Source organism: Oncorhynchus gorbuscha, linkage group LG05, assembly GCF_021184085.1.
Source record: "Oncorhynchus gorbuscha isolate QuinsamMale2020 ecotype Even-year linkage group LG05, OgorEven_v1.0, whole genome shotgun sequence".
Classification (NCBI taxonomy): domain Eukaryota; kingdom Metazoa; phylum Chordata; class Actinopteri; order Salmoniformes; family Salmonidae; genus Oncorhynchus; species Oncorhynchus gorbuscha.
Genome location: NC_060177.1, coordinates 19,526,403 through 19,552,462, shown reverse-complemented (window position 1 = coordinate 19,552,462; position 26,060 = coordinate 19,526,403). Strand labels below are relative to the sequence as shown.

General features: G+C 45.1%; 1 protein-coding gene across 1 annotated transcript in view; it reads left to right on the top strand.

Annotated features, from left to right (window-relative positions):
• LOC124035629 (synaptotagmin-7-like) overlaps window positions 1-26,060 on the top strand; it is a 134,061-nt gene that overhangs the window by 74,648 nt on the left and 33,353 nt on the right. The window contains exons 3-5 of the mRNA XM_046349176.1: window positions 14,548-14,633; window positions 15,098-15,103; window positions 20,141-20,275. Of these exons, the coding sequence (XP_046205132.1) occupies window positions 14,548-14,633; window positions 15,098-15,103; window positions 20,141-20,275 (227 nt within the window). The remainder of the gene's footprint in view (window positions 1-14,547; window positions 14,634-15,097; window positions 15,104-20,140; window positions 20,276-26,060) is intronic.

Sequence of the window (26,060 nt, the reverse complement as noted above, 5' to 3'; positions counted from 1 at the left end):
TCGCTGTTGGCTGGGCTCCCTGCCTGTGCCATTAAACCCCTTCAACTCATCCAGAACGCCGCAGCCCGTCTGGTGTTCAACCTTCCCAAGTTCTCTCACGTCACCCCGCTCCTCCGTTCTCTCCACTGGCTTCCAGTTGAAGCTCGCATCCGCTACAAGACCATGGTGCTTGCCTACGGAGCTGTGAGGGGAACGGCACCTCAGTACCTCCAGGCTCTGATCAGGCCCTACACCCAAACAAGGGCACTGCGTTCATCCACCTCTGGCCTGCTCGCCTCCCTACCACTGAGGAAGTACAGCTCCCGCTCAGCCCAGTCAAAACTGTTCGCTGCCCTGGCCCCCCAATGGTGGAACAAACTCCCTCACGACGCCAGGACAGCGGAGTCAATCACCACCTTTCGGAGACACCTGAAACCCCACCTCTTTAAGGAATACCTAGGATAGGTTAAGTAATCCCTCTCACCCCACCCCCCCTAAGTTTTAGATGCACTATTGTTAAGTGACTGTCCCACTGGATGTCATAAGGTGAATGCACCAATTTGTAAGTCGCTCTGGATAAGAGCGTCTGCTAAATGACTTAAATGTAATGTAAATGTGTGGGGTGGATGGGTGGGCAGTGGGGTTAGGTCATTTGTATAATCATATAGCTGCAGTCCTGAGTTCCAAGGTTTATCATATAGCTGCAGTCCTGAGTTCCAAGGTTTATCATATAGCTGCAGTCCTGAGTTCCAAGGTTTATCATATAGCTGCAGTCCTGAGTTCCAAGGTTTATCATATAGCTGCAGTCCTGAGTTCCAAGGTTTTTCATATAGCTGCAGTCCTGAGTTCCAAGGTTTATCATATAGCTGCAGTCCTGAGTTCCAAGGTTTATCATATAGCTGCAGTCCTGAGTTCCAAGGTTTATCATATAGCTGCAGTCCTGAGTTCCAAGGTTTATCATATAGCTGCAGTCCTGAGTTCCAAGGTTTATCATATAGCTGCAGTCCTGAGTTCCAAGGTTTATCATATAGCTGCAGTCCTGAGTTCCAAGTTTTATCATATAGTTGCAGTCTTCAGATTAATCTCAAAATGTTTCATTATAATTCCACTGACTGTTGGGAATTCTGGATCTATTTTAACACCTCTGTTTTATGTATGTTTGGGCGTGTACTGTTTCTGAGTGTGTAGTGTTGTATGTGTGTTGGGAGTGTTGGATGTGTGTGGACGTGTCTAATCCCCACTGTGTCTGATGCTTGATGCTCCCATCCGTTCATTCTGTATGGTTAACAGATGTATGGATTATTGCTGTGGAGAGGGTTTGGATTCACATGTAGATCCTGAGAGCTGGCTGTATGTAGCAACGGTCATCAAAATTGTTAAAAGGGTTTAAAAACAATTCTAATAAATGCAACAGTTGGACAATAGATGAAGATACTAAAAAAATGTCATGTTTAAAATCCATCAGATATTAACTGAAGAAAGTCCCATCAGATATTAACTGAAGAAAGTCCCATCAGATATTAACTGAAGAAAGTCCCATCAGATATTAACTGAAGAAAGTCCCATCAGATATTAACTGAAGAAAGTCCCATCAGATATTAACTGAAGAAAGTCCCATCAGATATTAACTGAAGAAAGTCCCATCAGATATTAACTGAAGAAAGTCCCATCAGATATTAACTGAAGAAAGTCCCATCAGATATTAACTGAATTATAGCACATAAAACATTTTACTGCCACAGACAACTAATGAATGGAGTTCAGGGATTCTGGTGGAAATTCAGGTATTCAATTTATTGTACAATGACCTTTTTTATGCACGCATACAGTGCATTCAGAAAGTATTCAGACCCCTTGACCTTTTCAACATTTTGTTACGTTACAGCCTTATTCTAAAATTTGTTAAATTGTTTTTTCCCTTATCAATCTACACACAACCCCATAATGACAATGCAAAAAATATCAAAAAATATCACATTTACATAAGTATTCAGACCCTTTACTTAGTACTTTGTTGAAGTTTCTTTGGCAGCGATTACTGCCTCGAGTTTTCTTCGGTATGACGCTACAAGCTTGGCACACCTGTATTTGGGGAGTTTCTCCCATTCTTCTCTGCAGATCCTTTCAAGCTCTGTCACGTTGGATGGGGAGCGTCGCTGCACAGCAATTTTCAGGTCTTTCCAGAGATGTTCGATCAGGTTCAAGTCTGGGCTCTGGCTGGGCCACTCAAGGACATTCAGAGACTTGTCCCGAAGCCACTCCTGTGTTGTCTTGGCTGTGTGTTTAGGGTTGTTGTCCTGTTGGAAGGTGAAACTTCACCCCAGTCTGAGGTCCTGAGCGCTATGGAGCAGATTGTCTCTGTACTTTGCTCCATTCATATTTGCCTCGATCCTGACTAGACTCACCAGTTCCTGCCACTGAAAACCATCCCCACAGCATGATGCTGCCACCACCATGCTTCACCGTAGGGATTGTGCCAGGTTTCCTCCTGACGTGATGGTTGGCATTCAGGCCAAAGAGTTCAATCTTGGTTTCATAAGAACAGAGAATCTTGTTTCTTATGGTCTGAGTCCTTTAGGTGCCTTTTGGCAAACAGCAAGCCGGCTGTCACGTGCCTTTTATTGAGGAGTGGCTTCCGTCTGGCCACTCTACCATAAATGCCTGATTAGTGGAGTGCTGCAAAGATGGCTCATGAATTACTTGTTGCTGTCATGTTCTGTTCCATAATTCAACAAGTATGTCAATAGCAGGATACCCTTGGATTAAAAATCAACACGCTTGGCTCCAGATTACACCTACAGTTGAAGTTGGAAGTTTACATACACCTTAGCCAAATACATTTAAACTCAGTTTTTCACAATTCCTGATATTTAATCCTAGTAAAAATTCCCTGTTTTGGGTCAGTTAGGATCACCACCTTATTTTAAGAATGTGAAATGGGGGGGATCACGTGACCCTTGAACGAGATGGTCGCATGAACTAAGAGCTCCGCACAAGTTGTTTCCAATTCCTAATCTTACCTCCACTTCAAGTTTAAACTCCTTTAGCTTTAGTCATAAAGTCATGGCAGCTACAAAAAGCAACATTACAGGTGACATTTTTACCCAGACTCGAGCATTAGCGACGGAAAAAGCCTCCAAGAAGCAGCTAGCTTCAGAAAAATCTAGCACCATTATCCAGGAGCAAGAGGACCCGTCCCCGTCCCCCCCCGAGGCCCAACGAATGCCAACCCCACACTCTGTCGAAGACGTCCTTTCAGAGTTGAGATCCCAATGTACAGAACTCAACATTAAATTAAATGCCATTAACTCTCAGCTCAGTGCGATAGGGGGCAAGGTGACAATCCTGGAAAACGCTTTGCCTGACATCAACAACAAGATGGATGCGCCTGGACGAGGCAGAGGGGCGAATCCTATCCATGGAAAACTTATTGACAGACGCCATGGAAACAATAGCATATGCTAATCACCATACGTTTCTTGAGATTCACCGACAAGGAACGAGTCCTACAGGTGGCGAAAATCAACACCATTACAGTGGGAAACGCCAAACTCGCTTTACACCGGGACCTGTCAGCTGGAATACGCCGAAAGCGCAGAGAGTTTGACGAGGTGAAGAAATACTCCATTGACCGAGGCATCTTTAGGGGATTCAAATACCCAAACGAGCTCAGGATTCTTCACCAAGGAGCCCTGCGACACTTCAAAACTCCCGGAGAGGCTAAACGTTTTTTGAAAGACAATCCTGGTCAATGTGAAATTGACCAATGGCTAAATACGATTACTGTTATTACTAAAGGAGGTAAGACAACATATAGTAGATATCCAAAGACCCACCCGCCCAGCTAAATGTTATTATAGCCATCTAATCTATATTTATTTTCCTTTAGCTGAGAGGGACAGGCTCTATAGCCCAACCTAGGCCTACTAACGTTTCAGCCTGCTTTTATTTCCCGTTGCTATTATCACTTGTGGTTTCCTATGTCCCTTGGGGAGGTATATGTAGGATACTTATCCATAAGAATGTTCCATTCATAATTGACAAAAAAACATATCTGATCCGGAGGGGAGATTTATTTTGATAACTGGGTCAATATATGGTCAACCAATTACTATCTTAAACATATATACGCCCCTAACACAGATACTCCAGCTTTCATGTCTAAAATGATAACCCTGTTCAATGAGCATTGTGTTTCCTTTAGCGTGGTGGCCGGAGATTTTAATTGTACCCTTAACCCAACCCTAGACAAATCATCTCACGACCCCACCACAAATCCTAGATCTGCAAAGATGTTGAACTCTCTTACTAAAGAGATGGGACTGATAGATATATGGAGAGAGACTAATAGCTCATATATGGACTATACATACTACTCTAATGTCCATAACACCTACTCCCGTATAGATTACATTTTTATCCCAAAGAGTTTCATAAATTCAGCCACTTGTACAATCGGACCCATAGCACTTTCAGATCACGCCTTTGTCCACCTCCGCTTTGACCTCTGCAAAAGCATCCCGAGGTCATAGAGCTGGTAATTCAACACCTCCATGTTATCAAACGAAGCGTTCCATACATTGGTAACTACATGGACAGACAACTACACACAAGACAACAAATATTATCCTGTTTCTCCGGCCACAATGTGGGACGCTGCTAAAGCCGCACTAAGAGGTCATCTAATTGCATATGCTTCCTCTAAGAAAAAAACAATGGAAGCACACAGACTAGATCTTGAGAGGGAGCTGGAATGCTGTGAAAAAATACATAAACAATCCACAGACAGCACCTCCTGGAGTCAACTTAAAGCAGCCAAAGCCAAACTGAATTTGGACTATACTCGGGAGATAAAAATAAAAATAAAATTTACTAAACAGAAATAGCATGAGTATAGTAATAGGCCGAGTAGATTGCTTGCTTACCAATTTAAAAAAGAGCAGGCAGAGCATACAATCATGGCTATCCGAACAGCAGAGGACGAGGTCACATATGACCCAAAAAATATCAATTGAACTTTTCATGAAAAGTTATCTTCCACTCCTGGATCGAATCAAGAACGATCTCCAAACCTGGATCTCCCTCCCAATTAGCTTAGTAGGAAGAATTAATGTCATCTGTATGAACATCCTCCCTAGACTGAACTATTTATTTCAGATGCTCCCATGCTATCTCCCAGTTTCCTTTTTCAAAACAACTAACCAAAGCATCACCAAACTTATATGGGGCAATAAAAAACCTAGGATCAAATTCTCCACTCTATCGAAACCTCAATCTAAGGGTGGTCTTGCCCTTCCCTCCCTCTGCCCAAATCCGCAACATGCTAACATGGAGCACAAACAGACAAGAGTCAACGTGGATTCAGATAGAAGCCCAATCCTGTGGTTCATTGCCACTAAGCTCGATTATATTCATCAATAACTTTAGTTAAGTGGGCAACATAGCCAAAACCTTTGTGATTTACAGCACCCTACTAGCGTGGAGGGACTGTAAGAAATACCTGGGCATTTCCTCCCAAATATATTCCGCCCATAGTAGGAAACCCAGACTTTCCAAAAGTCCTGAAGGATGCCAACTTTAATCTTTGACATACTCTAGGAATCAATAACTTTTCAGACCTATTTCATCAGAAAACCACTACACTGAAATCCTTTCAAGAGCTCTGCAGTGAATTCAATGTGCCAAATTTTAAATATCTTCAAATTAGACATGTAATTTCCTAATTTACTTCCAAGAGGAGGTTTAGAACTCAGTTGAATGAAGTTGAAAACCTTCTTGTCACAGCACAATCCATTAAAGGCTAAATATCTTATATATATAGACTCCTTTCTGAGAAAAGAGGCTCCTCCTTTACTCCTTTGAAAATAATCTGGGAAAAGGACCTTGGTCTGACTATCAGTGATGAGTTATGGGCAGAGGTTTGCGACAGGGTATACTGCTCCTCTACTAATGTAAAAATGAAAGAATCGAATTACATATTTTTGTACACATTTTATTACACTCCTTTGAGACTCCATAGAATGAAAATTGACATCTCTCCTAACTGTAAAAGATGTACCTCTGAAAGTGGAACCTATATGCATGTATTTTGGAACTGTTTGAGAGATTGCCAGATTTAGGCAATCTATACATACTGCTGCACAGAAAATACTAGATGTACCGTTTGATATGACCCTGTGTATCTATCTTCCTAATGCCCAGCAGGACTTTGTTCTTGATCCTGACAGAGAACATTTGCTCATGACTATTACATACTTTGCTAAGAAATGTATTCTTCTATTGTGAGCCTCTAATACCCCTCCTACATTTAAAATGGGGATTGACCAGATTGTTGACTTTCTCCCTCTTGAAAAGCTCACTTATGACCTCCGCAAGAGACAGCCCAAGTTTGATAGACTCTGGTCTCCAATACTCAACAATATTTCAAATTGGACAGAGTGAATGGGGTGATTAGGGAAAGTAGCAGATACATGTTGTGTAAGGTGCTGTAAAATCTAAAAACGAATTATTTGCTCATCGTCTCAGCGAAGGCTAGAAATAGCTAATAAGAACCTTGATAGTGCTGCTGCAAGTTTTATATATATATATATTTTAAAATAAATATATACTATTATATTATTATTATTATTTTATTTTTTAATTTATTACTATTATTATTATTATTTTTAAATATATTATAATACTTTTTTATTTATATATTTTTTAAATCTGTCACATGTCTTTTGTTGGTTGATTGAAAAACAATATTTATTTTTTTTTACTTAAAATTGAAAAAAAGAATGTGAAATGTCAGAATAATAGTAGAGAGAATGATTTCTTTCATCGCATTCCCAGTAGGTCAGAAGTTTACATACACTCAATTAGTATTTGGTAGCATTGCCTTTAAATTGTTTAACTTGGGTCAAACGTTTTGGGTAGCCTTCCACAAGCTTCCCTGTCATGTTTTGTCATTTATTATCATGTCTTGTCCCTGTGCTTCCCATTCTATTCGTTTCCCTCTGCTGGTCTTATTAGGTTCTTTCCCTCTTTCTATCCCTCTCTCTCCCCCTCCCTCTCTCACTCTCTCGCTCTCTCTTCTCTCTATCGTTCCGTTCCTGCTCCCAGCTGTTCCTAGTCCCCTAATCATCATTTAGTCTTCCCACACCTGTTCCCGATCCTTTTCCCTGATTAGAGTCCCTATTTCTCTCCTTGTTTCCCGTACCTGCCCTGTCGGATCCTCATTTATAATTCACCGTGCTGTGTCTATGTTTTGCCCTGTCGTGTCGTGTTTCCCTCAGATGCTGCGTGGTGAGCAGGTGTCTGAGTCTGCTAGGTTCAAGTGCCTTCCCGAGGCAACCTGCAGTTCTCGATCAAGTCTCCAGTCTGTTCTTGTCTTTACGTGTAGTATTATGCTTTTTGTTTTGTAAAGTTTATTCTGGATTAAATACTCTGTTTTCGCCAAGTCGCTTTTGGGTCCTCATTCACCTGCATGACAGAAGGATCCGACCAAGGAATGGACCCAGCGACTACAGACGCTCGTAACACTGCCGTCGAGATCCAAGGAGCCATGCTCGGCAGACACGAGCAGGAATTGTCTGCTGCTCGCCATGCCGTGGAGAGCCTGGCCGCTCAGGTTTCCGACCTCTCTGGACAGTTCCAGAGTCTTCGTCTCGTGCCACCTGTTACTTCCTGGCCTGCCGAGCCTCCAGAACCTAGGGTTAATAACCCACCTTGCTACTCCGGGCAGCCCACTGAGTGCCGCTCCTTTCTCACCCAGTGTGAGATTGTGTTCTCTCTCCAACCCAACACATACTCTAGAGAGAGAGCTCGGGTTGCTTACGTCATTTCACTCCTTACTGGCCGGGCCCGAGAGTGGGGCACAGCTATCTGGGAGGCAAGGGCTGATTGTTCTAACAATTACCAGAACTTTAAAGAGGAGATGATTCGGGTTTTTGACCGTTCAGTTTTTGGTGGGGAGGCTTCTAGGGTCCTGGCTTCCCTATGCCAAGGTGATCGATCCATAACGGATTACTCTATAGAGTTTCGTACTCTTGCTGCCTCTAGTGACTGGAACGAGCCGGCGCTGCTCGCTCGTTTTCTGGAGGGACTCCACACAGTGGTCAAAGATGAGATTCTCTCTCGGGAGGTTCCTTCCAGTGTGGACTCTTTGATTGCTCTCGCCATCCGCATAGAACGACGGGTAGATCTTCGTCACCAGGCTCGTGGAAGAGAGCTCGCATCAACGGTGTTTCCCTGCTCCGCATCGCAACCATCTCCCTCCTCTGGCTCTGAGACTGAGCCCATGCAGCTGGGAGGGATTCGCATCTCGACTAAGGAGAGGGAACGGAGGATCACCAACCGCCTGTGCCTCTATTGCGGATTTGATGGACATTTTGTTAATTCATGTCCAGTAAGAGGCCAGAGCCCATCAGTAAGCGGAGGGCTACTGGTGAGCGCTACTACTCAGGTCTCTTCATCTAGATCTTGTACTACTATGTCGGTCCATCTACGCTGGACCGGTTCGGGTGCTACATGCAGTGCCTTGATTGACTCTGGGGCTGAGGGTTGTTTCATGGACGAAGCATGGGTTCGGAAACATAACATTCCTTTCAGACAGTTAGACAAGCCTACGCCCATGTTTGCCTTAGATGGTAGTCATCTTCCCAGTATCAGATTTGAGACACTACCTTTAACTCTCACAGTATCTGGTAACCACAGTGAGACTATTTCTTTTTTGATTTTTCGTTCACCTTTCACACCTGTTGTTTTGGGTCATCCCTGGCTAGTATGTCATAATCCTTCTATTAATTGGTCTTGTAATTCTATCCTATCCTGGAACGTATCTTGTCATGTGAAGTGCTTAATGTCTGCCATCCCTCCCATTTCTTCTGTCCCCACTTCTCAGGAGGAACCTGGCGATTTGACAGGAGTGCCGGAGGAATATCATGATCTGCGCACGGTCTTCAGTCGGTCCCGAGCCAACTCCCTTCCTCCTCACCGGTCGTATGATTGTAGTATTGATCTCCTTCCGGGGACCACTCCTCCTCGGGGTAGACTATACTCTCTGTCGGCTCCCGAACGTAAGGCTCTCGAGGATTATTTATCTGTGTCTCTTGACGCCGGTACCATAGTGCCTTCTTCCTCTCCGGCCGGGGCGGGGTTCTTTTTTGTTAAGAAGAAGGACGGTACTCTGCGCCCCTGCGTGGATTATCGAGGGCTGAATGACATAACGGTTAAGAATCATTATCCGCTTCCCCTTATGTCATCAGCCTTCGAGATTCTGCAGGGAGCCAGGTGCTTTACTAAGTTGGACCTTCGTAACGCTTACCATCTCGTGCGCATCAGAGAGGGGGACGAGTGGAAAACGGCGTTTAACACTCCGTTAGGGCATTTTGAGTACCGGGTTCTGCCGTTTGGTCTCGCCAATGCGCCAGCTGTTTTTCAGGCATTAGTTAATGATGTTCTGAGAGACATGCTGAACATCTTTGTTTTTGTCTATCTTGACGATATCCTGATTTTTTCACCGTCACTCGAGATTCATGTTCAGCACGTTCGACGTGTTCTACAGCGCCTTTTAGAGAATTGTCTCTACGTAAAGGCTGAGAAGTGCTCTTTTCATGTCTCCTCCGTTACTTTTCTCGGTTCCGTTATTTCCGCTGAAGGCATTCAGATGGATTCCGCTAAGGTCCAAGCTGTCAGTGATTGGCCCGTTCCAAGGTCACGTGTCGAGTTGCAGCGCTTTTTAGGTTTCGCTAATTTCTATCGGCGTTTCATTCGTAATTTCGGTCAAGTTGCTGCCCCTCTCACAGCTCTTACTTCTGTCAAGACGTGTTTTAAGTGGTCCGGTTCCGCCCAGGGAGCTTTTGATCTTCTAAAAGAACGTTTTACGTCCGCTCCTATCCTCGTTACTCCTGACGTCACTAGACAATTCATTGTCGAGGTTGACGCTTCAGAGGTAGGCGTGGGAGCCATTCTATCCCAGCGCTTCCAGTCTGACGATAAGGTTCATCCTTGCGCTTATTTTTCTCATCGCCTGTCGCCATCTGAGCGCAACTATGATGTGGGTAACCGTGAACTGCTCGCCATCCGCTTAGCCCTAGGCGAATGGCGACAGTGGTTGGGGGGCGACCGTTCCTTTTGTCGTTTGGACAGACCATAAGAACCTTGAGTACATCCGTTCTGCCAAACGACTTAATGCCCGTCAAGCTCGTTGGGCGTTGTTTTTCGCTCGTTTCGAGTTTGTGATTTCTTACCGTCCGGGTAGCAAGAACACCAAGCCTGATGCCTTATCCCGTCTGTTTAGTTCTTCTGTGGCTTCTACTGATCCCGAGGGATTCTTCCTTATGGGCGTGTTGTCGGGTTGACAGTCTGGGGAATTGAAAGACAGGTTAAGCAAGCACTCACGCACACTGCGTCGCCGCGCGCTTGTCCTAGTAACCTCCTTTTCGTTCCTGTTTCCACTCGTCTGGCTGTTCTTCAGTGGGCTCACTCTGCCAAGTTAGCTGGTCATCCCGGTGTTCGAGGCACTCTTGCGTCTATTCGCCAGCGCTTTTGGTGGCCGACTCAGGAGCGTGACACGCGCCGTTTCGTGGCTGCTTGTTCGGACTGCGCGCAGACTAAGTCGGGTAACTCTCCTCCTGCCGGTCGTCTCAGACCGCTCCCCATTCCTTCTCGACCATGGTCTCACATCGCCCTAGACTTCATTACCGGTCTGCCTTTGTCTGCGGGGAAGACTGTGATTCTTACGGTTGTCGATAGGTTCTCTAAGGCGGCACATTTCATTCCCCTCGCTAAACTTCCTTCCGCTAAGGAGACGGCACAAATCATTATCGAGAATGTGTTCAGAATTCATGGCCTCCCGTTAGACGCCGTTTCAGACAGAGGTCCGCAATTCACGTCACAGTTTTGGAGGGAGTTCTGTCGTTTGATTGGTGCGTCCGTCAGTCTCTCTTCCGGGTTTCATCCCCAGTCTAACGGTCAAGCAGAGAGGGCCAATCAGACGATTGGTCGCATACTACGCAGCCTTTCTTTCAGAAACCCTGCGTCTTGGGCAGAACAGCTCCCCTGGGCAGAATACGCTCACAACTCGCTTCCTTCGTCTGCTACCGGGTTATCTCCGTTTCAGAGTAGTCTGGGTTACCAGCCTCCTCTATTCTCTTCCCAGCTTGCCGAGTCCAGCGTTCCCTCCGCTCAAGCGTTTGTCCAACGTTGTGAGCGCACCTGGAGGAGGGTGAGGTCTGCACTTTGCCGCTACAGGGCACAGACTGTGAGAGCCGCCAATAAACGCAGGATTAAGAGTCCTAGGTATTGTTGCGGCCAGAGAGTGTGGCTTTCCACTCGCAACCTTCCTCTTACGACAGCTTCTCGTAAGTTGACTCCGCGGTTCATTGGTCCGTTCCGTGTCTCCCAGGTCGTCAATCCTGTCGCTGTGCGACTGCTTCTTCCGCGACATCTTCGTCGCGTCCATCCTGTCTTCCATGTCTCCTGTGTTAAGCCTTTTCTTCGCACCCCCGTTCGTCTTCCCTCCCCCTCCCGTCCTTGTCGAGAGCGCACCTATTTACAAGGTACATAAGATCATGGACATGCGTTCTCGGGGACGGGGTCACCAATACTTAGTGGATTGGGAGGGTTACGGTCCTGAGGAGAGGAGTTGGGTTCCGTCTCGGGACGTGCTGGACCGTTCACTCATTGATGATTTCCTCCGTTGCCGCCAGGATTCCTCCTCGAGTGCGCCAGGAGGCGCTCGGTGAGTGGGGGGTACTGTCATGTTTTGTCATTTATTATCATGTCTTGTCCCTGTGCTTCCCATTCTATTCGTTTCCCTCTGCTGGTCTTATTAGGTTCTTTCCCTCTTTCTATCCCTCTCTCTCCCCCTCCCTCTCTCACTCTCTCGCTCTCTCTTCTCTCTATCGTTCCGTTCCTGCTCCCAGCTGTTCCTAGTCCCCTAATCATCATTTAGTCTTCCCACACCTGTTCCCGATCCTTTTCCCTGATTAGAGTCCCTATTTCTCTCCTTGTTTCCCGTACCTGCCCTGTCGGATCCTCATTTATAATTCACCGTGCTGTGTCTATGTTTTGCCCTGTCGTGTCGTGTTTCCCTCAGATGCTGCGTGGTGAGCAGGTGTCTGAGTCTGCTAGGTTCAAGTGCCTTCCCGAGGCAACCTGCAGTTCTCGATCAAGTCTCCAGTCTGTTCTTGTCTTTACGTGTAGTATTATGCTTTTTGTTTTGTAAAGTTTATTCTGGATTAAATACTCTGTTTTCGCCAAGTCGCTTTTGGGTCCTCATTCACCTGCATGACATTCCCACAATAAGTTGACAGAGCTGGTGTAACTGAGACAGGTTTGTAGGCCTCCTTGCTCGCACACGCTTTTTCAGGTCTGCCCACACATTTTCTATTGGATTGAGGTCAGGACTTTGTGATGGCAACTCCAATACCTTGACTTTATTGTCCTTAAGCCATTTTGCTACAATATTGGAAGTATGCTTGGGGTCATTGTTGATTTGGAAGACCCATTTGCGACCAAGCTTTAACTTCCTGACTGATGTCTTGAGATGTTGCTTCAATGTATCCACATCATTTTCCCACCTTATGATGCCATCTATTTTGTGAAATGCACCAGTCCCTCCTGCAGCAAAGCACCCCCACAACATGATGCTGCCACCCCCGTGCTTCACGGTTAGGATGGTGTTCTTTGGCTTGCAAGCCTCCCCCTATTTCCTCCAAACATAACGATGGTTATTACGGGAAAACAGTTCTATTTTTGTTTCATCAGATCAGAGGATATTTTTCCAAAATGTACGATCTTTGTACTGTGAGAAGCCTAAGACAGCGCTACAGGGAGACAGGACAGACAGCTGATCGTCCTCGCAGTGGCAGACCACATGTAACAACGCCTGCACAGGATCGGTACATCCAAACATCACACCTGCGGGACAGGTACAGAATGGCAACAACAACTGCCCGAGTTACACCAGGAACGCACAATCCCTCAATCAGTGCTCAAACTGTCCGCAATAGGCTGAGAGAGGCTGGACTGAGGGCTTGTAGGCCTGTTGTAAGGCAGGTCCTCACCAAACATCACCGGCAACAACATCGCCTATGGGCACAAACCCACCGTCGCTGGACCAGACAGGACTGGCAAAAAGTGCTCTTCACTGACGAGTCTCGGTTTTGTCTCACCAGGGGTGATGGTCAGGTTCGTGTTTATCGTCGCAGGAATGAGCGTTACACTGAGGTCTGTACTCTGGAGCGGGATCAATTTGGAGATTGAGGGTCCATCATGGTCTGGGGCGGTGTGTCACTGCATCATCAGACTGAGATTGTTGTCATTGCAGGCAATCTCAACGCTGTGTGTTACAGGGAAGACATCCTCCTCCCTCATGTGGTACCCTTCCTGCAGGCTCATCCTTACTTGACCCTACGCTATGACAATGCCAACAGCCATACTGCTTGTTCTGTGCATGATTTCCTGTAAGACAGGAATGTCAGTGTTCTGCCATGGCCAGCAAAGAGCCCGGAACTCAATCCCATTGAGCACGTCTAGAATCTGTTCGATCGGAGGGTGAGGGCTAGGGCTAGGGCCATTCCCCCCAGGAATGTCCGGGAACTTGCAGGTGCATTGGTGGAAGAGTGGGGTAACATCTCACAGCAAGAACTGGCAAATCTGGTCCAGTCCATGAGGAGGAGATGCACTGCAGTACTTTTTGCAGCTGGTGGCCACACCAGATACTGACTGTTACCCCCCCATTGTTCAGGGACACATTATTCCATTTCTGATAGTCACATGTCTGTGGAATGTGTTCAGTCTATGTCTTAGTTGTTGAACCTTGTTATGTTCATACAAATATTTACACATGTTAAGTTTGCTGAAAATACACTCAGTTGACAGGGAGAGGACGTTTACTTTACATTGTTTGCGACTTCAGACATAATATCACTATAATCAGGGTGTTCATTTTATGAAGTTGCTTTTATTTTATTTGTAAACATTTCACTTCCCCAAAATATGAACACCCATCAAAATAGAGGTCTCTTTGTTCTCTTGTGATGTAAGTGTCTAGACGATGCGTTAAATCCCCGACTAAGCAAGCGTTCTTTTAGATGCAATGGATCGACTGTGTATTCCATTGAGCCCATTTCTGTGGTATGTTTGACAGGTCATTACAAACATTTCCACGGTTGTAACATTAATGGGGAAAAAATGACAGGCACTAGCAAGAGTATGAAGGAGTCGCATGAGTAAAATGAAAGCAATCAATCCAGCTAAATTTAAGTGACAAGTGGATTTTTTACCCCTCAAACACAGGAAATAGATCCTCGGGTGGGCGGAGCATGCGCATGTGCTGGCTCGCATCCAAAGTGTTGCCTGGGATCATTTAGCATATTTTTGGCACCTGATAGCATGCTAAAGGCTCTGTAATGAAGGCTCCGCTGGTAAAGTGTTTTCAGATGTAAACAGCCATCAAGACAGCTCACAGAAAGACACAAGGCAATGGACACGAAGGAAATGATTTATCTCCTTCTCTGTCTCTCTCTCTCTCTCTGTCTCTCTCTCTCTCTCTCCCTCCCCCTTTCTCTCTCTCTCCAGGGGAAGAGGAACAAGCCTGGGGTGGAGGCAGCCAGCACCCCAGATTCAGTTCAGATTCGTGGCCGAGGGGAAAACAAAGCCATCAAGTAGGTGTTGGGTGGTGTGTGTGGGGGGGGGTTACTGGCTGAGCTTTGAGGGATTCACTACAGCACAGCTAACTGGCACTGTCAAGAGGATGAGAGGCAAATACCTGGGTGTGCTCAAATAAAAGGCAACAACACTGAAACCCGCTGAGATATGGAGGGTGAAGGAACATATTTAGCAATGAAAAGGGGAGTTGTGGTTGTTAAATAAGCGTATCTTGACAACTCCTTTACAGTCCTTCCTGTGAAAACAAGAGGCATGAATTATAGCATACTTCATTTGACAGGCTTCAGATAAAGAGCATGTTAAAGTCCAGTAAAATGAGGAACTACATGATGTGTCCCTGAACACTCAATGGGGCGGTAATAATGTCTTACTGGCAAAGGAAAGGGGGGACCTAGTCAGTTGTCCAACTGAATGGATTCTACTGAAATGTGTCTTCCACATTTAACCCACCCCTGATAAGCCACTAGTTTACTGTCCAACTGAATGTAATTCTACTGAAATGTGTCTTCCACATTTAACCCACCCCTGATAAGCCACTAGTTTACTGTCCAACTGAATGTAATTCTACTGAAATGTGTCTTCCACATTTAACCCACCCCTGATAAGCCACTAGTTTACTGTCCAACTGAATGTATTCTACTGAAATGTGTCTTCCACATTTAACCCAACCCTGATAAGCCACTAGTTTACTGTCCAACTGAATGTATTCTACTGAAATGTGTCTTCCACATTTAACCCAACCCTGATAAGCCACTAGTTTACTGTCCAATTGAATGTAATTCTACTGAAATGTGTCTTCCACATTTAACCCACCCCTGATAAGCCACTAGTTTACTGTCCAACTGAATGTATTCTACTGAAATGTGTCTTCCACATTTAACCCACCCCTGATAAGCCACTAGTTTACTGTCCAACAGCAGTGTTACTTTATTTTACAGCCTGAAGGTTATTACCTTCGAAGAGTTTCAGTTGAAATTTAAACTTGAAACCTAAAACCAATGTTCTACTTGGATTGCACTAAGGTACCCTTTATATCAATGCCTTGTAAAGTAAAATAGTCAGAATCACTTAAATGAGCACTATACCTAATATTATGCGTATCATAGTACATTTATAACTGTAGCCCAATCCCAATAAAAAAAATGTATTTGATGTTCAACGTTACCTGCAGCAATGTCTTGATGATATATTCTACTGTATGACTGTTTGTTGTTAACATTCCTGCTTCATGGTTGCAGCTGCGCAGCCCAAGACCTGACGGACGGTGGTCTCTGTCTCCAGCTAACCCAGCAGTCCTCTCCCTTCTCTGTCACCATACCACCTGTTCTCCCATTCCCCCTTTCATCACTCTCCTCCCTGTTTCATTTCTCCCTTCTTTCTTTCATCACTCTCCTCCCTGTTTCATTTCTCCATTCTCTCTTTCATCACTCTCCTCCCTGTTTCATTTCTCCCTTCTTTCATTCATCACTCTCCTCCCTGTTTCATTTCTCCATTCCCCCTTTCATCACTCTCCTCCCTGTTTCATTTCTCCCTTCTTTCTTTCATCACTCTCCTCCCTGTTTCATTTCTCCCTTCTCTCTTTCATCACTCTCCTCCCTGTTTCATTTCTCCCTTCTTTCTTTAATCACTCTCCTCCCTGTTTCATTTCTCCCTTCACTCTTTCATCACTTTCCTCCCTGTTTCATTTCTCCCTTCTTTCTTTAATCACTCTCCTCCCTGTTTCATTTCTCCCATTCCTCCTTTCATCACTCTCCTCCCTGTTTCATTTCTCCCTTCTCTCTTTCATCACTCTCCTCCCTGTTTCATTTCTCCCTTCTCTCTTTCATCACTCTCCTCCCTGTTTCATTTCACCCATTCTCTCTTTCATCACTCTCCTCCCTGTTTCATTTCTCCCTTCTCTCTTTCATCACTCTCCTCCCTGTTTCATTTCTCCCTTCTCTCTTTCATCACTCTCCTCCCTGTTTCATTTCTCCCTTCTCTCTTTCATCACTCTCCTCCCTGTTTCATTTCTCCCTTCTCTCTTTCATCACTCTCCTCCCTGTTTCATTTCTCCCTTCTCTCTTTCATCACTCTCCTCCCTGTTTCATTTCTCCCTTCTCTCTTTCATCACTCTCCTCCCTGTTTCATTTCTCCCTTCTCTCTTTCATCACTCTCCTCCCTGTTTCATTTCTCCCTTCTCTCTTTCATCACTCTCCTCCCTGTTTCATTTCTCCCTTCTCCCTTTCATCACTTTCCTCCCTGTTTCATTTCTCCCTTCTCTCTTTCATCACTCTCCTCCCTGTTTCATTTCTCCCTTCTCTCTTTCATCACTCTCCTCCCTGTTTCATTTCTCCCTTCTCTCTTTCATCACTCTCCTCCCTGTTTCATTTCTCCCTTCTCTCTTTCATCACTCTCCTCCCTGTTTCATTTCTCCCTTCTCTCTTTCATCACTCTCCTCCCTGTTTCATTTCTCCCTTCTCCCTTTCATCACTCTCCTCCCTGTTTCATTTCTCCCATTCCCCCTTTCATCACTCTCCTCCCTGTTTCATTTCTCCCTTCTCTCTTTCATCACTCTCCTCCCTGTTTCATTTCTCCCTTCTCTCTTTCATCACTCTCCTCCCTGTTTCATTTCTCCCATTCCCCCTTTCATCACTCTCCTCCCTGTTTCATTTCTCCCTTCTCTCTTTCATCACTCTCCTCCCTGTTTCATTTCTCCCATTCCCCCTTTCATCACTCTCCTCCCTGTTTCATTTCTCCCTTCTCTCTTTCATCACTCTCCTCCCTGTTTCATTTCTCCCTTCTCTCTTTCATCCCTCTCATCCCTGTTTCATTTCTCCCTTCTCTCTTTCTGTCTCTCTCCCTTTTTCCAAGATATGTTTTATCTGTGTAACCAACCTTTGCTGTTTCACTTTGACTTATAACATACTGTATATTACTCTGCGATTGATGTTGAATACATTTTTTACTCTGTCACTGTTATCTAAACTCTTGTACAGAGAGAGGTATAATCTATTCATTTGTCCATGAGTCTGGATGCTGTATCAGCTCACAGAATAAACAATATGCATTTCCCAAACCCCATCCCCTTTAGACCTATACAATTTTGACCTTCCTTAATTCACTTGTTTTCCTACTTTCTTTTCAAAGACATACATGTTTTCCTCTGAAACTATATTATGAACATTAAAATTAAATTACTTTTATAAATGCAGTACCAGGGCCAGATTACCGAACAGGCACACGGGGCACGTGCCCCTAGGCCCTCGACCTCCAGGGGGCCCCCAACCCAATTTGTTTTTGTTAAATTGGGGGGGCAAATAGCATACGATAGCAAAATGTGTGGAATTGCAGGAAATTTGCTTCAAAACTGCAAAATTTTCTCTCAGCCTCATGGCAAAACATATAGAATAGCAGGAAATTAGCTTGAAAAACTGCGAATGCACGGGATCTGAACACGCCGCAAAAATGTATCTTGTTTTTCCAACAAATATTATCATGTCATTGCTTCATCATGTTTTACTACAAAAAGTAAAAGAGTACTTATTGTTGCCAGACGCAACTTCCAATACAATCATTTAGGTGGAGGATCCCTCAGGGAGAGTACAATCATTTAGGTGGAGGATCCCTCAGGGAGAGTACAATCATTTAGGTGGAGGATCCCTCAGGGAGAGTACAATCATTTAGGTGGAGGATCCCTCAGGGAGAGTACAATCATTTAGGTGGAGGATCCCTCAGGGAGAGTACAATCATTTAGGTGGAGGATCCCTCAGGAGAGTACAATCAATTAGGTGGAGGATCCCTCAGGGAGAGTACAATCATTTAGGTGGAGGATCCCTCAGGGAGAGTACAATCATTTAGGTGGAGGATCCCTCAGGGAGAGTACAATCATTTAGGTGGAGGATCCCTCAGGGAGAGTACAATCATTTAGGTGGAGGATCCCTCAGGGAGAGTACAATCATTTAGGTGGAGGATCCCTCAGGGAGAGTACAATCATTTAGGTGGAGGATCCCTCAGGGAGAGTACAATCATTTAGGTGGAGGATCCCTCAGGGAGAGTACAATCATTTAGGTGGAGGATCCCTCAGGGAGAGTACAATCATTTAGGTGGAGGATCCCTCAGGGAGAGTACAATCATTTAGGTGGAGGATCCCTCAGGGAGAGTACAATCATTTAGGTGGAGGATCCCTCAGGGAGAGTACAATCATTTAGGTGGAGGATCCCTCAGGGAGAGTACAATCATTTAGGTGGAGGATCCCTCAGGGAGAGTACAATCAATTTTATTAAGCTGACCTTTATTAGGCTGTTTAATAAAACAAGTAGTACTATTCTGTTGGTGTATGCACCGAACACTTACGATAACTCATTTCATGACCAATTCTGTACTCTGACACTAGATTTAGCTGACTTCTGACCAGTTATTGGTGGCGACTTTAATGCAGTTTGGGAGTACAGTCTAGATAGATCTGGGCAGACAGGGGGGAGACCAGCATCTGACCTCTGTGGCACTGCGGAAATGGGCAAATGAGGTGACAGTTGACAATTTAATGTCGAATTATGAATCCCTCCTATGGAAATGTAACATTTTTCTCTCGTGGACTTTATATTCACTTCAAAGGACCTGTACAACAAAGTTCTTGATATAGATGTATTACCCATGGCCCTCGCCGACCATCGAACCATTTTTTGCCAATTTACAGGGCAAATCCTTCTTTTATTTGCAACTTCACCCTGCCATGCGAGCATATGATGTCCCCTGGGGCGAAACACTACCAACTCACCCCCTCCGAAGCATTTTTGAGAACTGGCCTAAACCCAGGGGACTGTTTTTTGATCTATACTTGCATTTCTTAAAAGCATTTTAGAAGCCCCTGCCAAACGACCTACAATAGAAGAGACCTTCAATCACTGAAATGAACTGGTCTGTAATTCTCTCTTCTAGAAATCCTAAATATCAAAATAACCATTTTAATTTTGTCCACAGATCTTATCTTACCCTGTGCAGACTATTCCAAATGAATGTTCATCCAACCCCGAAATGCTCTCTATACCTTCAAGGTGCTCCTGGTACCTGTGGGTCGGTGCAACTGTCCTGTGGTGGGAGGTGTGGGTGGGTACAGTGATCCTGTGGGAGAAGGTAAAGGTTTTCCCTCTGCACCATGGAAAAATGTGTTGAAATATAGTAAGTTCGCTGATTTAAGAAATGGGGGCCCCCGGAGGTCGGTGCCCCAGGACCCTACCCCTAATGTGGTAGTCCGGCCCTGTACAGGACCCCCTACCCCTAATGAATTTTCCATTTATTTTCTACAAATATGTAGAGGTGTATCTCTATTGCCTGGATTGACATTTCATCTATTAAACTAAGGTTGTTTCCCTATCCTGTCTCTCCAAGAAACATCCTTCACTTTGCTCCACTGTGATTGGCTCTGCTGCTCTGACCTATCTTTCTTACTATCCCTGAAACTCCTCCCTCCTACTCCACTGTGATTGGCTGTACTGCTCTTACCTGTCTCTCTCTCTGGCCGCAGTGATCTAGACAGGGACTTTTGGAATAACAATGACAGCAGCAACGTGCAGCAGAGATGGAGCTCCTATCCGCCCAAGGAGTTCCTCTTAAACATGTCCCCCTATGCCCCGTATGGAGACCCTCGCCTCACGCCCAAGTGAGTCTCGGTCGCGGCTGGTAAGGGACCACTCTCTCTGTGCAGGGCTGTAATGAAGCGGGGGAGCCAAGCCTCTCACAATGAGTTCTGTGCCTCCGTACCCCCAACCCTCCACAACACCCTCAGTTTGACTCAGTCTGACCCTCAACACCCTCAGTCTGAAACAGACAAACATTCCAGACAAAATATACATCCAAAAACACAGTACATTGTCTACATAGGAACATGCCACCCTAGTCCACTTGCATGCATTTCTCTCTGCCGGACATAGACGTAAGAGCTACATGATGCACAAAGTATATGCTTTATATTCTACACAAGTAGCTCATTTGCCAAACAGTAGCTCTGAACCCAAGGCATAACCTAATGCATATGTCCCGGTAAAGGTCATTGCTAAGGTCAAATGTAATAGCCTAAAGGGGCCAAATGGCATTATTAAGTGATGTTATCCACGTAACATGCACATCGTACATAAAGTATCTTCTGTCTTGGGAGAGTTCCGTTGATTGGCATTAGTAATTCCTTTTCCTGCAGCCAACAGGGTCTGAAAGGTAAAGCTATTTAGTATGCATTGTTGGCCATGCAGTACTAGATTGAGTTGTACAGGGCTGCCACTAGGATGTTTCTACTTGCCTCACCTTAGAGGTGACTGACATCAGTATAGGGATGGCCAGGTGTGAGGTCAGCCTTGTCTCCCTCCAGCCCTCTGATCTTCATCTCAGGTGCGTCGCAAATTTGACCCTATTCCCTCTGGTCAAAAGTAATGCACTACATAGGGAATAGGGAGCCATTTGGGATGCAGCCTTAGATTGAATCAAGAAGGGGGTTGTCTCTAGTGGTGTTACCAAGACCGATCCAATTTTAATTGGATGGAGACACTAATAGATGCAGATCATGTCTGAAGCTGTCCCCCACTATAAAAACTATTAACACACTATTCTTTATACTAGCCTTTCCCACCTGGACACATTAATATGTAACACAAATCTTTAAAATACACACAATATAGACATACAGAAACTGAACATACTGAAACTGAACATACTGAAACTTTACATACAGAAACTTAACATACTGAAACTTAACATACTGAAACTTAACATACTGAAACTTAACATACTGAAACTTTACATACAGAAACTTTACATACAGAAACTTAACATACTGAAACTTAACATGAAGAAACATTTACCTATATACCAACATTTACCTATATACCAACCAACCAACATTTGAAATGCCCCCTATTCCCTACAGCCCTGCCAGCCTCACTAACCCTTAACCTCTAAACCTTCACCTCCAGCCCATGGAGTGCTACCATGGAGACGGACAACCCTCAGACCATCTGAGCAGAAACCCATTATAGATCCCACTCACACAGCCCAATATCCACCTTTCCACTGAAACCAACCAACTAACCAACCATCCCCTAATCTTAAGGGTATTAACCGTAAACCCATTGCCCTCGGTTTAAACCGTCCCCACAGCTCTGTCATCGAGGGTTGACCGTTGTTTTGGGCTTTTGCTCCTAGTTTTTGCTGTTGTTGTTTTTTTGTCACATTCTATAGGAGTCCTGTGTTGTTCCCTAATCACCTCTCCTCACTCTCGTTGTGCCTCGTGGTTTTGTGCCACCACCACCACCACCTCCACCAACAGGTGCTATAAGGCTGCCTCTCCTTAGTCAGACCGCCTGAGCCCTCTGGACACACCAGTTACTCTATAGCTGTACAGTACAGTACTTTAATCATTAAAGGCTATAATGTCATTGATGTTTCTCCTGCACGGAGAAGGTCATTTTTAATTTAATTTTATAGCTTACCAGAGAAATTATAAAGGGAGGTTTATTCTCAATGGGTGTATTGTCTTTAGAGTTCATGAGCTGTGATACAGTGAACCTGCTAGGATCCATTGATCCCTTTTTGAGATCCAGTCAAATGTTTGCCCTTTTCACCGTCATGTTACCAGGTCTTGGGATGGGAAGCCCTGTTCATAAGCTACATATAACTTACCTTATATCTCCCTAAATTGTCAACTCCATCCCTACCCCTACCCCATGCTCACTGTAGAACTGTTGCAGGCTGGACGCACATATCCTCTGTCTAAAGTGTTTTCCCTCTCGGCCAGCAGCTGTGTTCTGACAGTGTCTGTGTGTCTCCACTGAGTGTAGTGACCCTGTAGTGAAACTGTCTGCTGTTGTCTCTGTGACGTTGTCTAGGTTACTGCTGCTTGTGCTGCTCTGGGTTACGCGGGAGAGGAATGAAGTGTGTACTCAACAGATTCACTGTGCTGATTAACTACGATACACTACAATGTATTACTAGAGGCTTTCGAGCCACTCACTCCAACAATGTCATTACACACACCATAATCTTTCAATCAAGCCTATCTGTTTCATTTAACATTGTAGTTCCTACTGTACATAACAAAGTAGATCAACTGTTTCTTTTAAAATGTAAAGAGGCCATAGATAGCCTACATAATTCAATGATCATGACCCCCCTCAGTTTTATTGCAAACACCATGAAGCCCTTGATAGAATAATCCATTTGGTCATGTATATTTAATGTGCAATATAATGTACAGCTGCAGAATGGCCAGTCAGTCTAACTGACAGGTACTCAAAACACAGCCAGCATCTGTCTGTCTCAGTCCCACTGCACCCAAACACACACCACTCTGTCACTCTTCCCATCTGGTTCAGACAGACAGACGGACGGACGGACGAACAGGCAGGCAGGCAGACAGACAGATATACACAGTGAATCTCAGCCCATCTCCCTCCTGCTAACCCAGCAGCAGCACAGCCTACTGACTTGCTGGCTGGCTGCTACTCCTCTGTATTGGAGACCTGTAGCGTGATTGGCAACACCACTTCCTAATGCTATTCTGCTGTGTGGTTCACTTTCCGGGTTGTTCTTCCTCACTGATTCTACTGTTACTATCCACCTCTCTCTCTTTCTCTGTCTCTCTCTCTCTCCTCCATCTGTCTCTCTCTCCTTTATGTCTGTGTCTGTCTGTCTATCTGGTGCCCCCTGTCTCTCAGTGGGGTGGAGAAGGGGGATGGGGGCGGGGCTGGGTGTGGGAGTGGGGCAGGTCCCAGTCGCAGTGACAGCGTGAGAAGCATAGTGACGGGGCAGGGCCCTGGCAGCAAGGCTGGGCGCTGGCAGACGGTCCAGAGCCACATGCACGCCGGAGGCCTGAGGCCCAGAAAGTGAGTGACATGAGTGACATGGGTTGGCTGGGCATGAGGTCACGCATGGGGGTTATTGCTGAGCAGCGCAGAGGCATGGAATGGATGGTTTGGGGGACTGCAGTCAGAAGCAGCAAGGCTTATATGTGATATATGCTGCATTAGGAAGTGCAGAGATTTATGAAAGGAAAATGGATGGAAAGAGGGAAGAAACTATTGAAGGAAGTAATGAGCTGAAAATGTGAGTGCTTGTACTGACATTTTCTGATGCATGGGAACATTGTCATGGTAAGGCTCTGTTGACTAAAGAGTTGACTAACATCCTAACATCCTCTCTCACAAACAAATACCAAAAGTTACGCAACGTCTGCCACTGCTTCATCACTGTATTGGACCACAAAACATCTACTTTTTGATTGGAATCTTATAGCAGGGCCGTTCTTAAGACGCCTGAAACCTCCCTCATGTACACTCTTAGAAAAAAGGTGCTATCTAGAACCTAAAACGGTTCTTTGGCTGACCCCATAATGCAAGCCCTTTGAAGAACCATTTTGGTTCCAGGTAGAACCCTTTTGGGTTTCATATACAGTAGAACCTTTTCCGTAGATTGTTCTACATGAAACTCTAAATCGCTCTACCTGGAACCAAAAAGGTTTCTACTTGGAACTAATTGGGTTCTTCCTCACTGAAGGAAGCAGAACCCAATGGGGAAAACCAAATAACCTTTTTTTCTAAGAGTGTATAACCATTTTAACACTTTCAGTCAAAATCTAATTCCCTCTTTACCTGCCTTCTTCACTCCTCTACTTTTTACCTCCCCCCTCCTCCTAATCAAATCTAATTCCCTCTTTACCTGCCTTCTTCACTCCTCTACTTTTTACCTCCCCCCTCCTCCTAATCAAATCTAATTCACTCTATACCTGCCTTCTTCACTCCTTTACTTTTTACCTCCCCCTCCTCCTAATCACATCTAATTCCCTCTTTACCTGCCTTCTTCACTCCTCTACTTTTTACCTCCCCCTCCTCCTAATCAAATCTAATTCCCTCTTTACCTGCCTTCTTCACTCATCTACTTTTTACCTCCCCCTCCTCCTAATCAAATCTAATTCCCTCTTTACCTGCCTTCTTCACTCATCTACTTTTTACCTCCCCCTCCTCCTAATCAAATCTAATTCCCTCTTTACCTGCCTTCTTCACTCCTCTACTTTTTACCTCCCCCTCCTCCTAATCAAATCTAATTCCCTCTATACCTGCCTTCTTCACTCCTTTACTTTTTACCTCCCCCTCCTCCTAATCAAATCTTATTCCCTCTTTACCTGCCTTCTTCACTCCTCTACTTTTTACCTCCCCCCTCCTCCTAATCAAATCTAATTCCCTCTTTACCTGCCTTCTTCACTCCTCTACTTTTTACCTCCCCCTCCTCCTAATCAAATCTAATTCCCTCTTTACCTGCCTTCTTCACTCCTCTACTTTTTACCTCCCCCTCCTCCTAATCAAATCGAACTTTTTCCCCATTTGTGGTCTGTAATTGGTTTCTAATTTAAGGTAGCCATGTGTCTATGTTTCTGCTGTAAGATATGTCTCACTCTCCCCTCTCACTACCTCTGCCCCTCCTCAAGGCTCTTTAATTACAAATCACAAGGTTTTTAGTCAGTTTAATTGACTTTCTGGGTAGGAGATATCAAAGAAGCCCTCAAGTCAGCAGGGGGAGGATACAGGCAGCAGATAGAAGGGCTTATAGCCTGCCTGGCAATTTGAATGACAGGGTAGGTAAGTAATTTACTATACACGCAGATAGACAAATTAAATATCTATTTGCAGTTGAATGTATTCAACCTTGGACAAAAGAGATATTGAAATAGTAGAGAAATGTACAGTGAAAGAATTAGGTTTTGAGCTTGCTACGGTATCTGGATAGGAGCTGTAAAAAGCCGAAGCCAATTTTATGACACGGGAGAAATGTATTTCTGCTTGAAATGGACTCCCAGATGTCTGGCTGGCCCTATGCCATGTATTCCATCCAGATTTATTGATGAATCATTCCGTCAGTTATGACAAAAGATAATTGTTGGACTGTAAAATGTAGTGCATACTGCAGCTGATGTGGAGCATACTGCAGCTGATGTGGAGCATACTGCAGCTGATGTGGAGCATACTGCAGCTGATGTGGCGCATACTGCAGCTGACGTGGCGCATACTGCAGCTGACGTGGCGCATACTGCAGCTGACGTGGCGCATACTGCAGCTGACGTGGCGCATACTGCAGCTGACGTGGCGCATACTGCAGCTGATGCGGAGCACACTGCAGCTGATGCGGCGCATACTGCAGCTGATGTGGAGCATACTGCAGCTGATGTGGAGCATACTGCAGCTGATGTGGAGCATACTGCAGCTGATGTGGAGCATACTGCAGCTGATGTGGAGCATACTGCAGCTGATGTGGAGCATACTGCAGCTGATGCGGCGCATACTGCAGCTGATGTGGAGCATACTGCAGCTGATGTGGAGCATACTGCAGCTGATTTGGCGCATACTGCAGCTGATGTGGCGCATACTGCAGCTGATGTGGCGCATACTGCAGCTGATGTGGCGCAT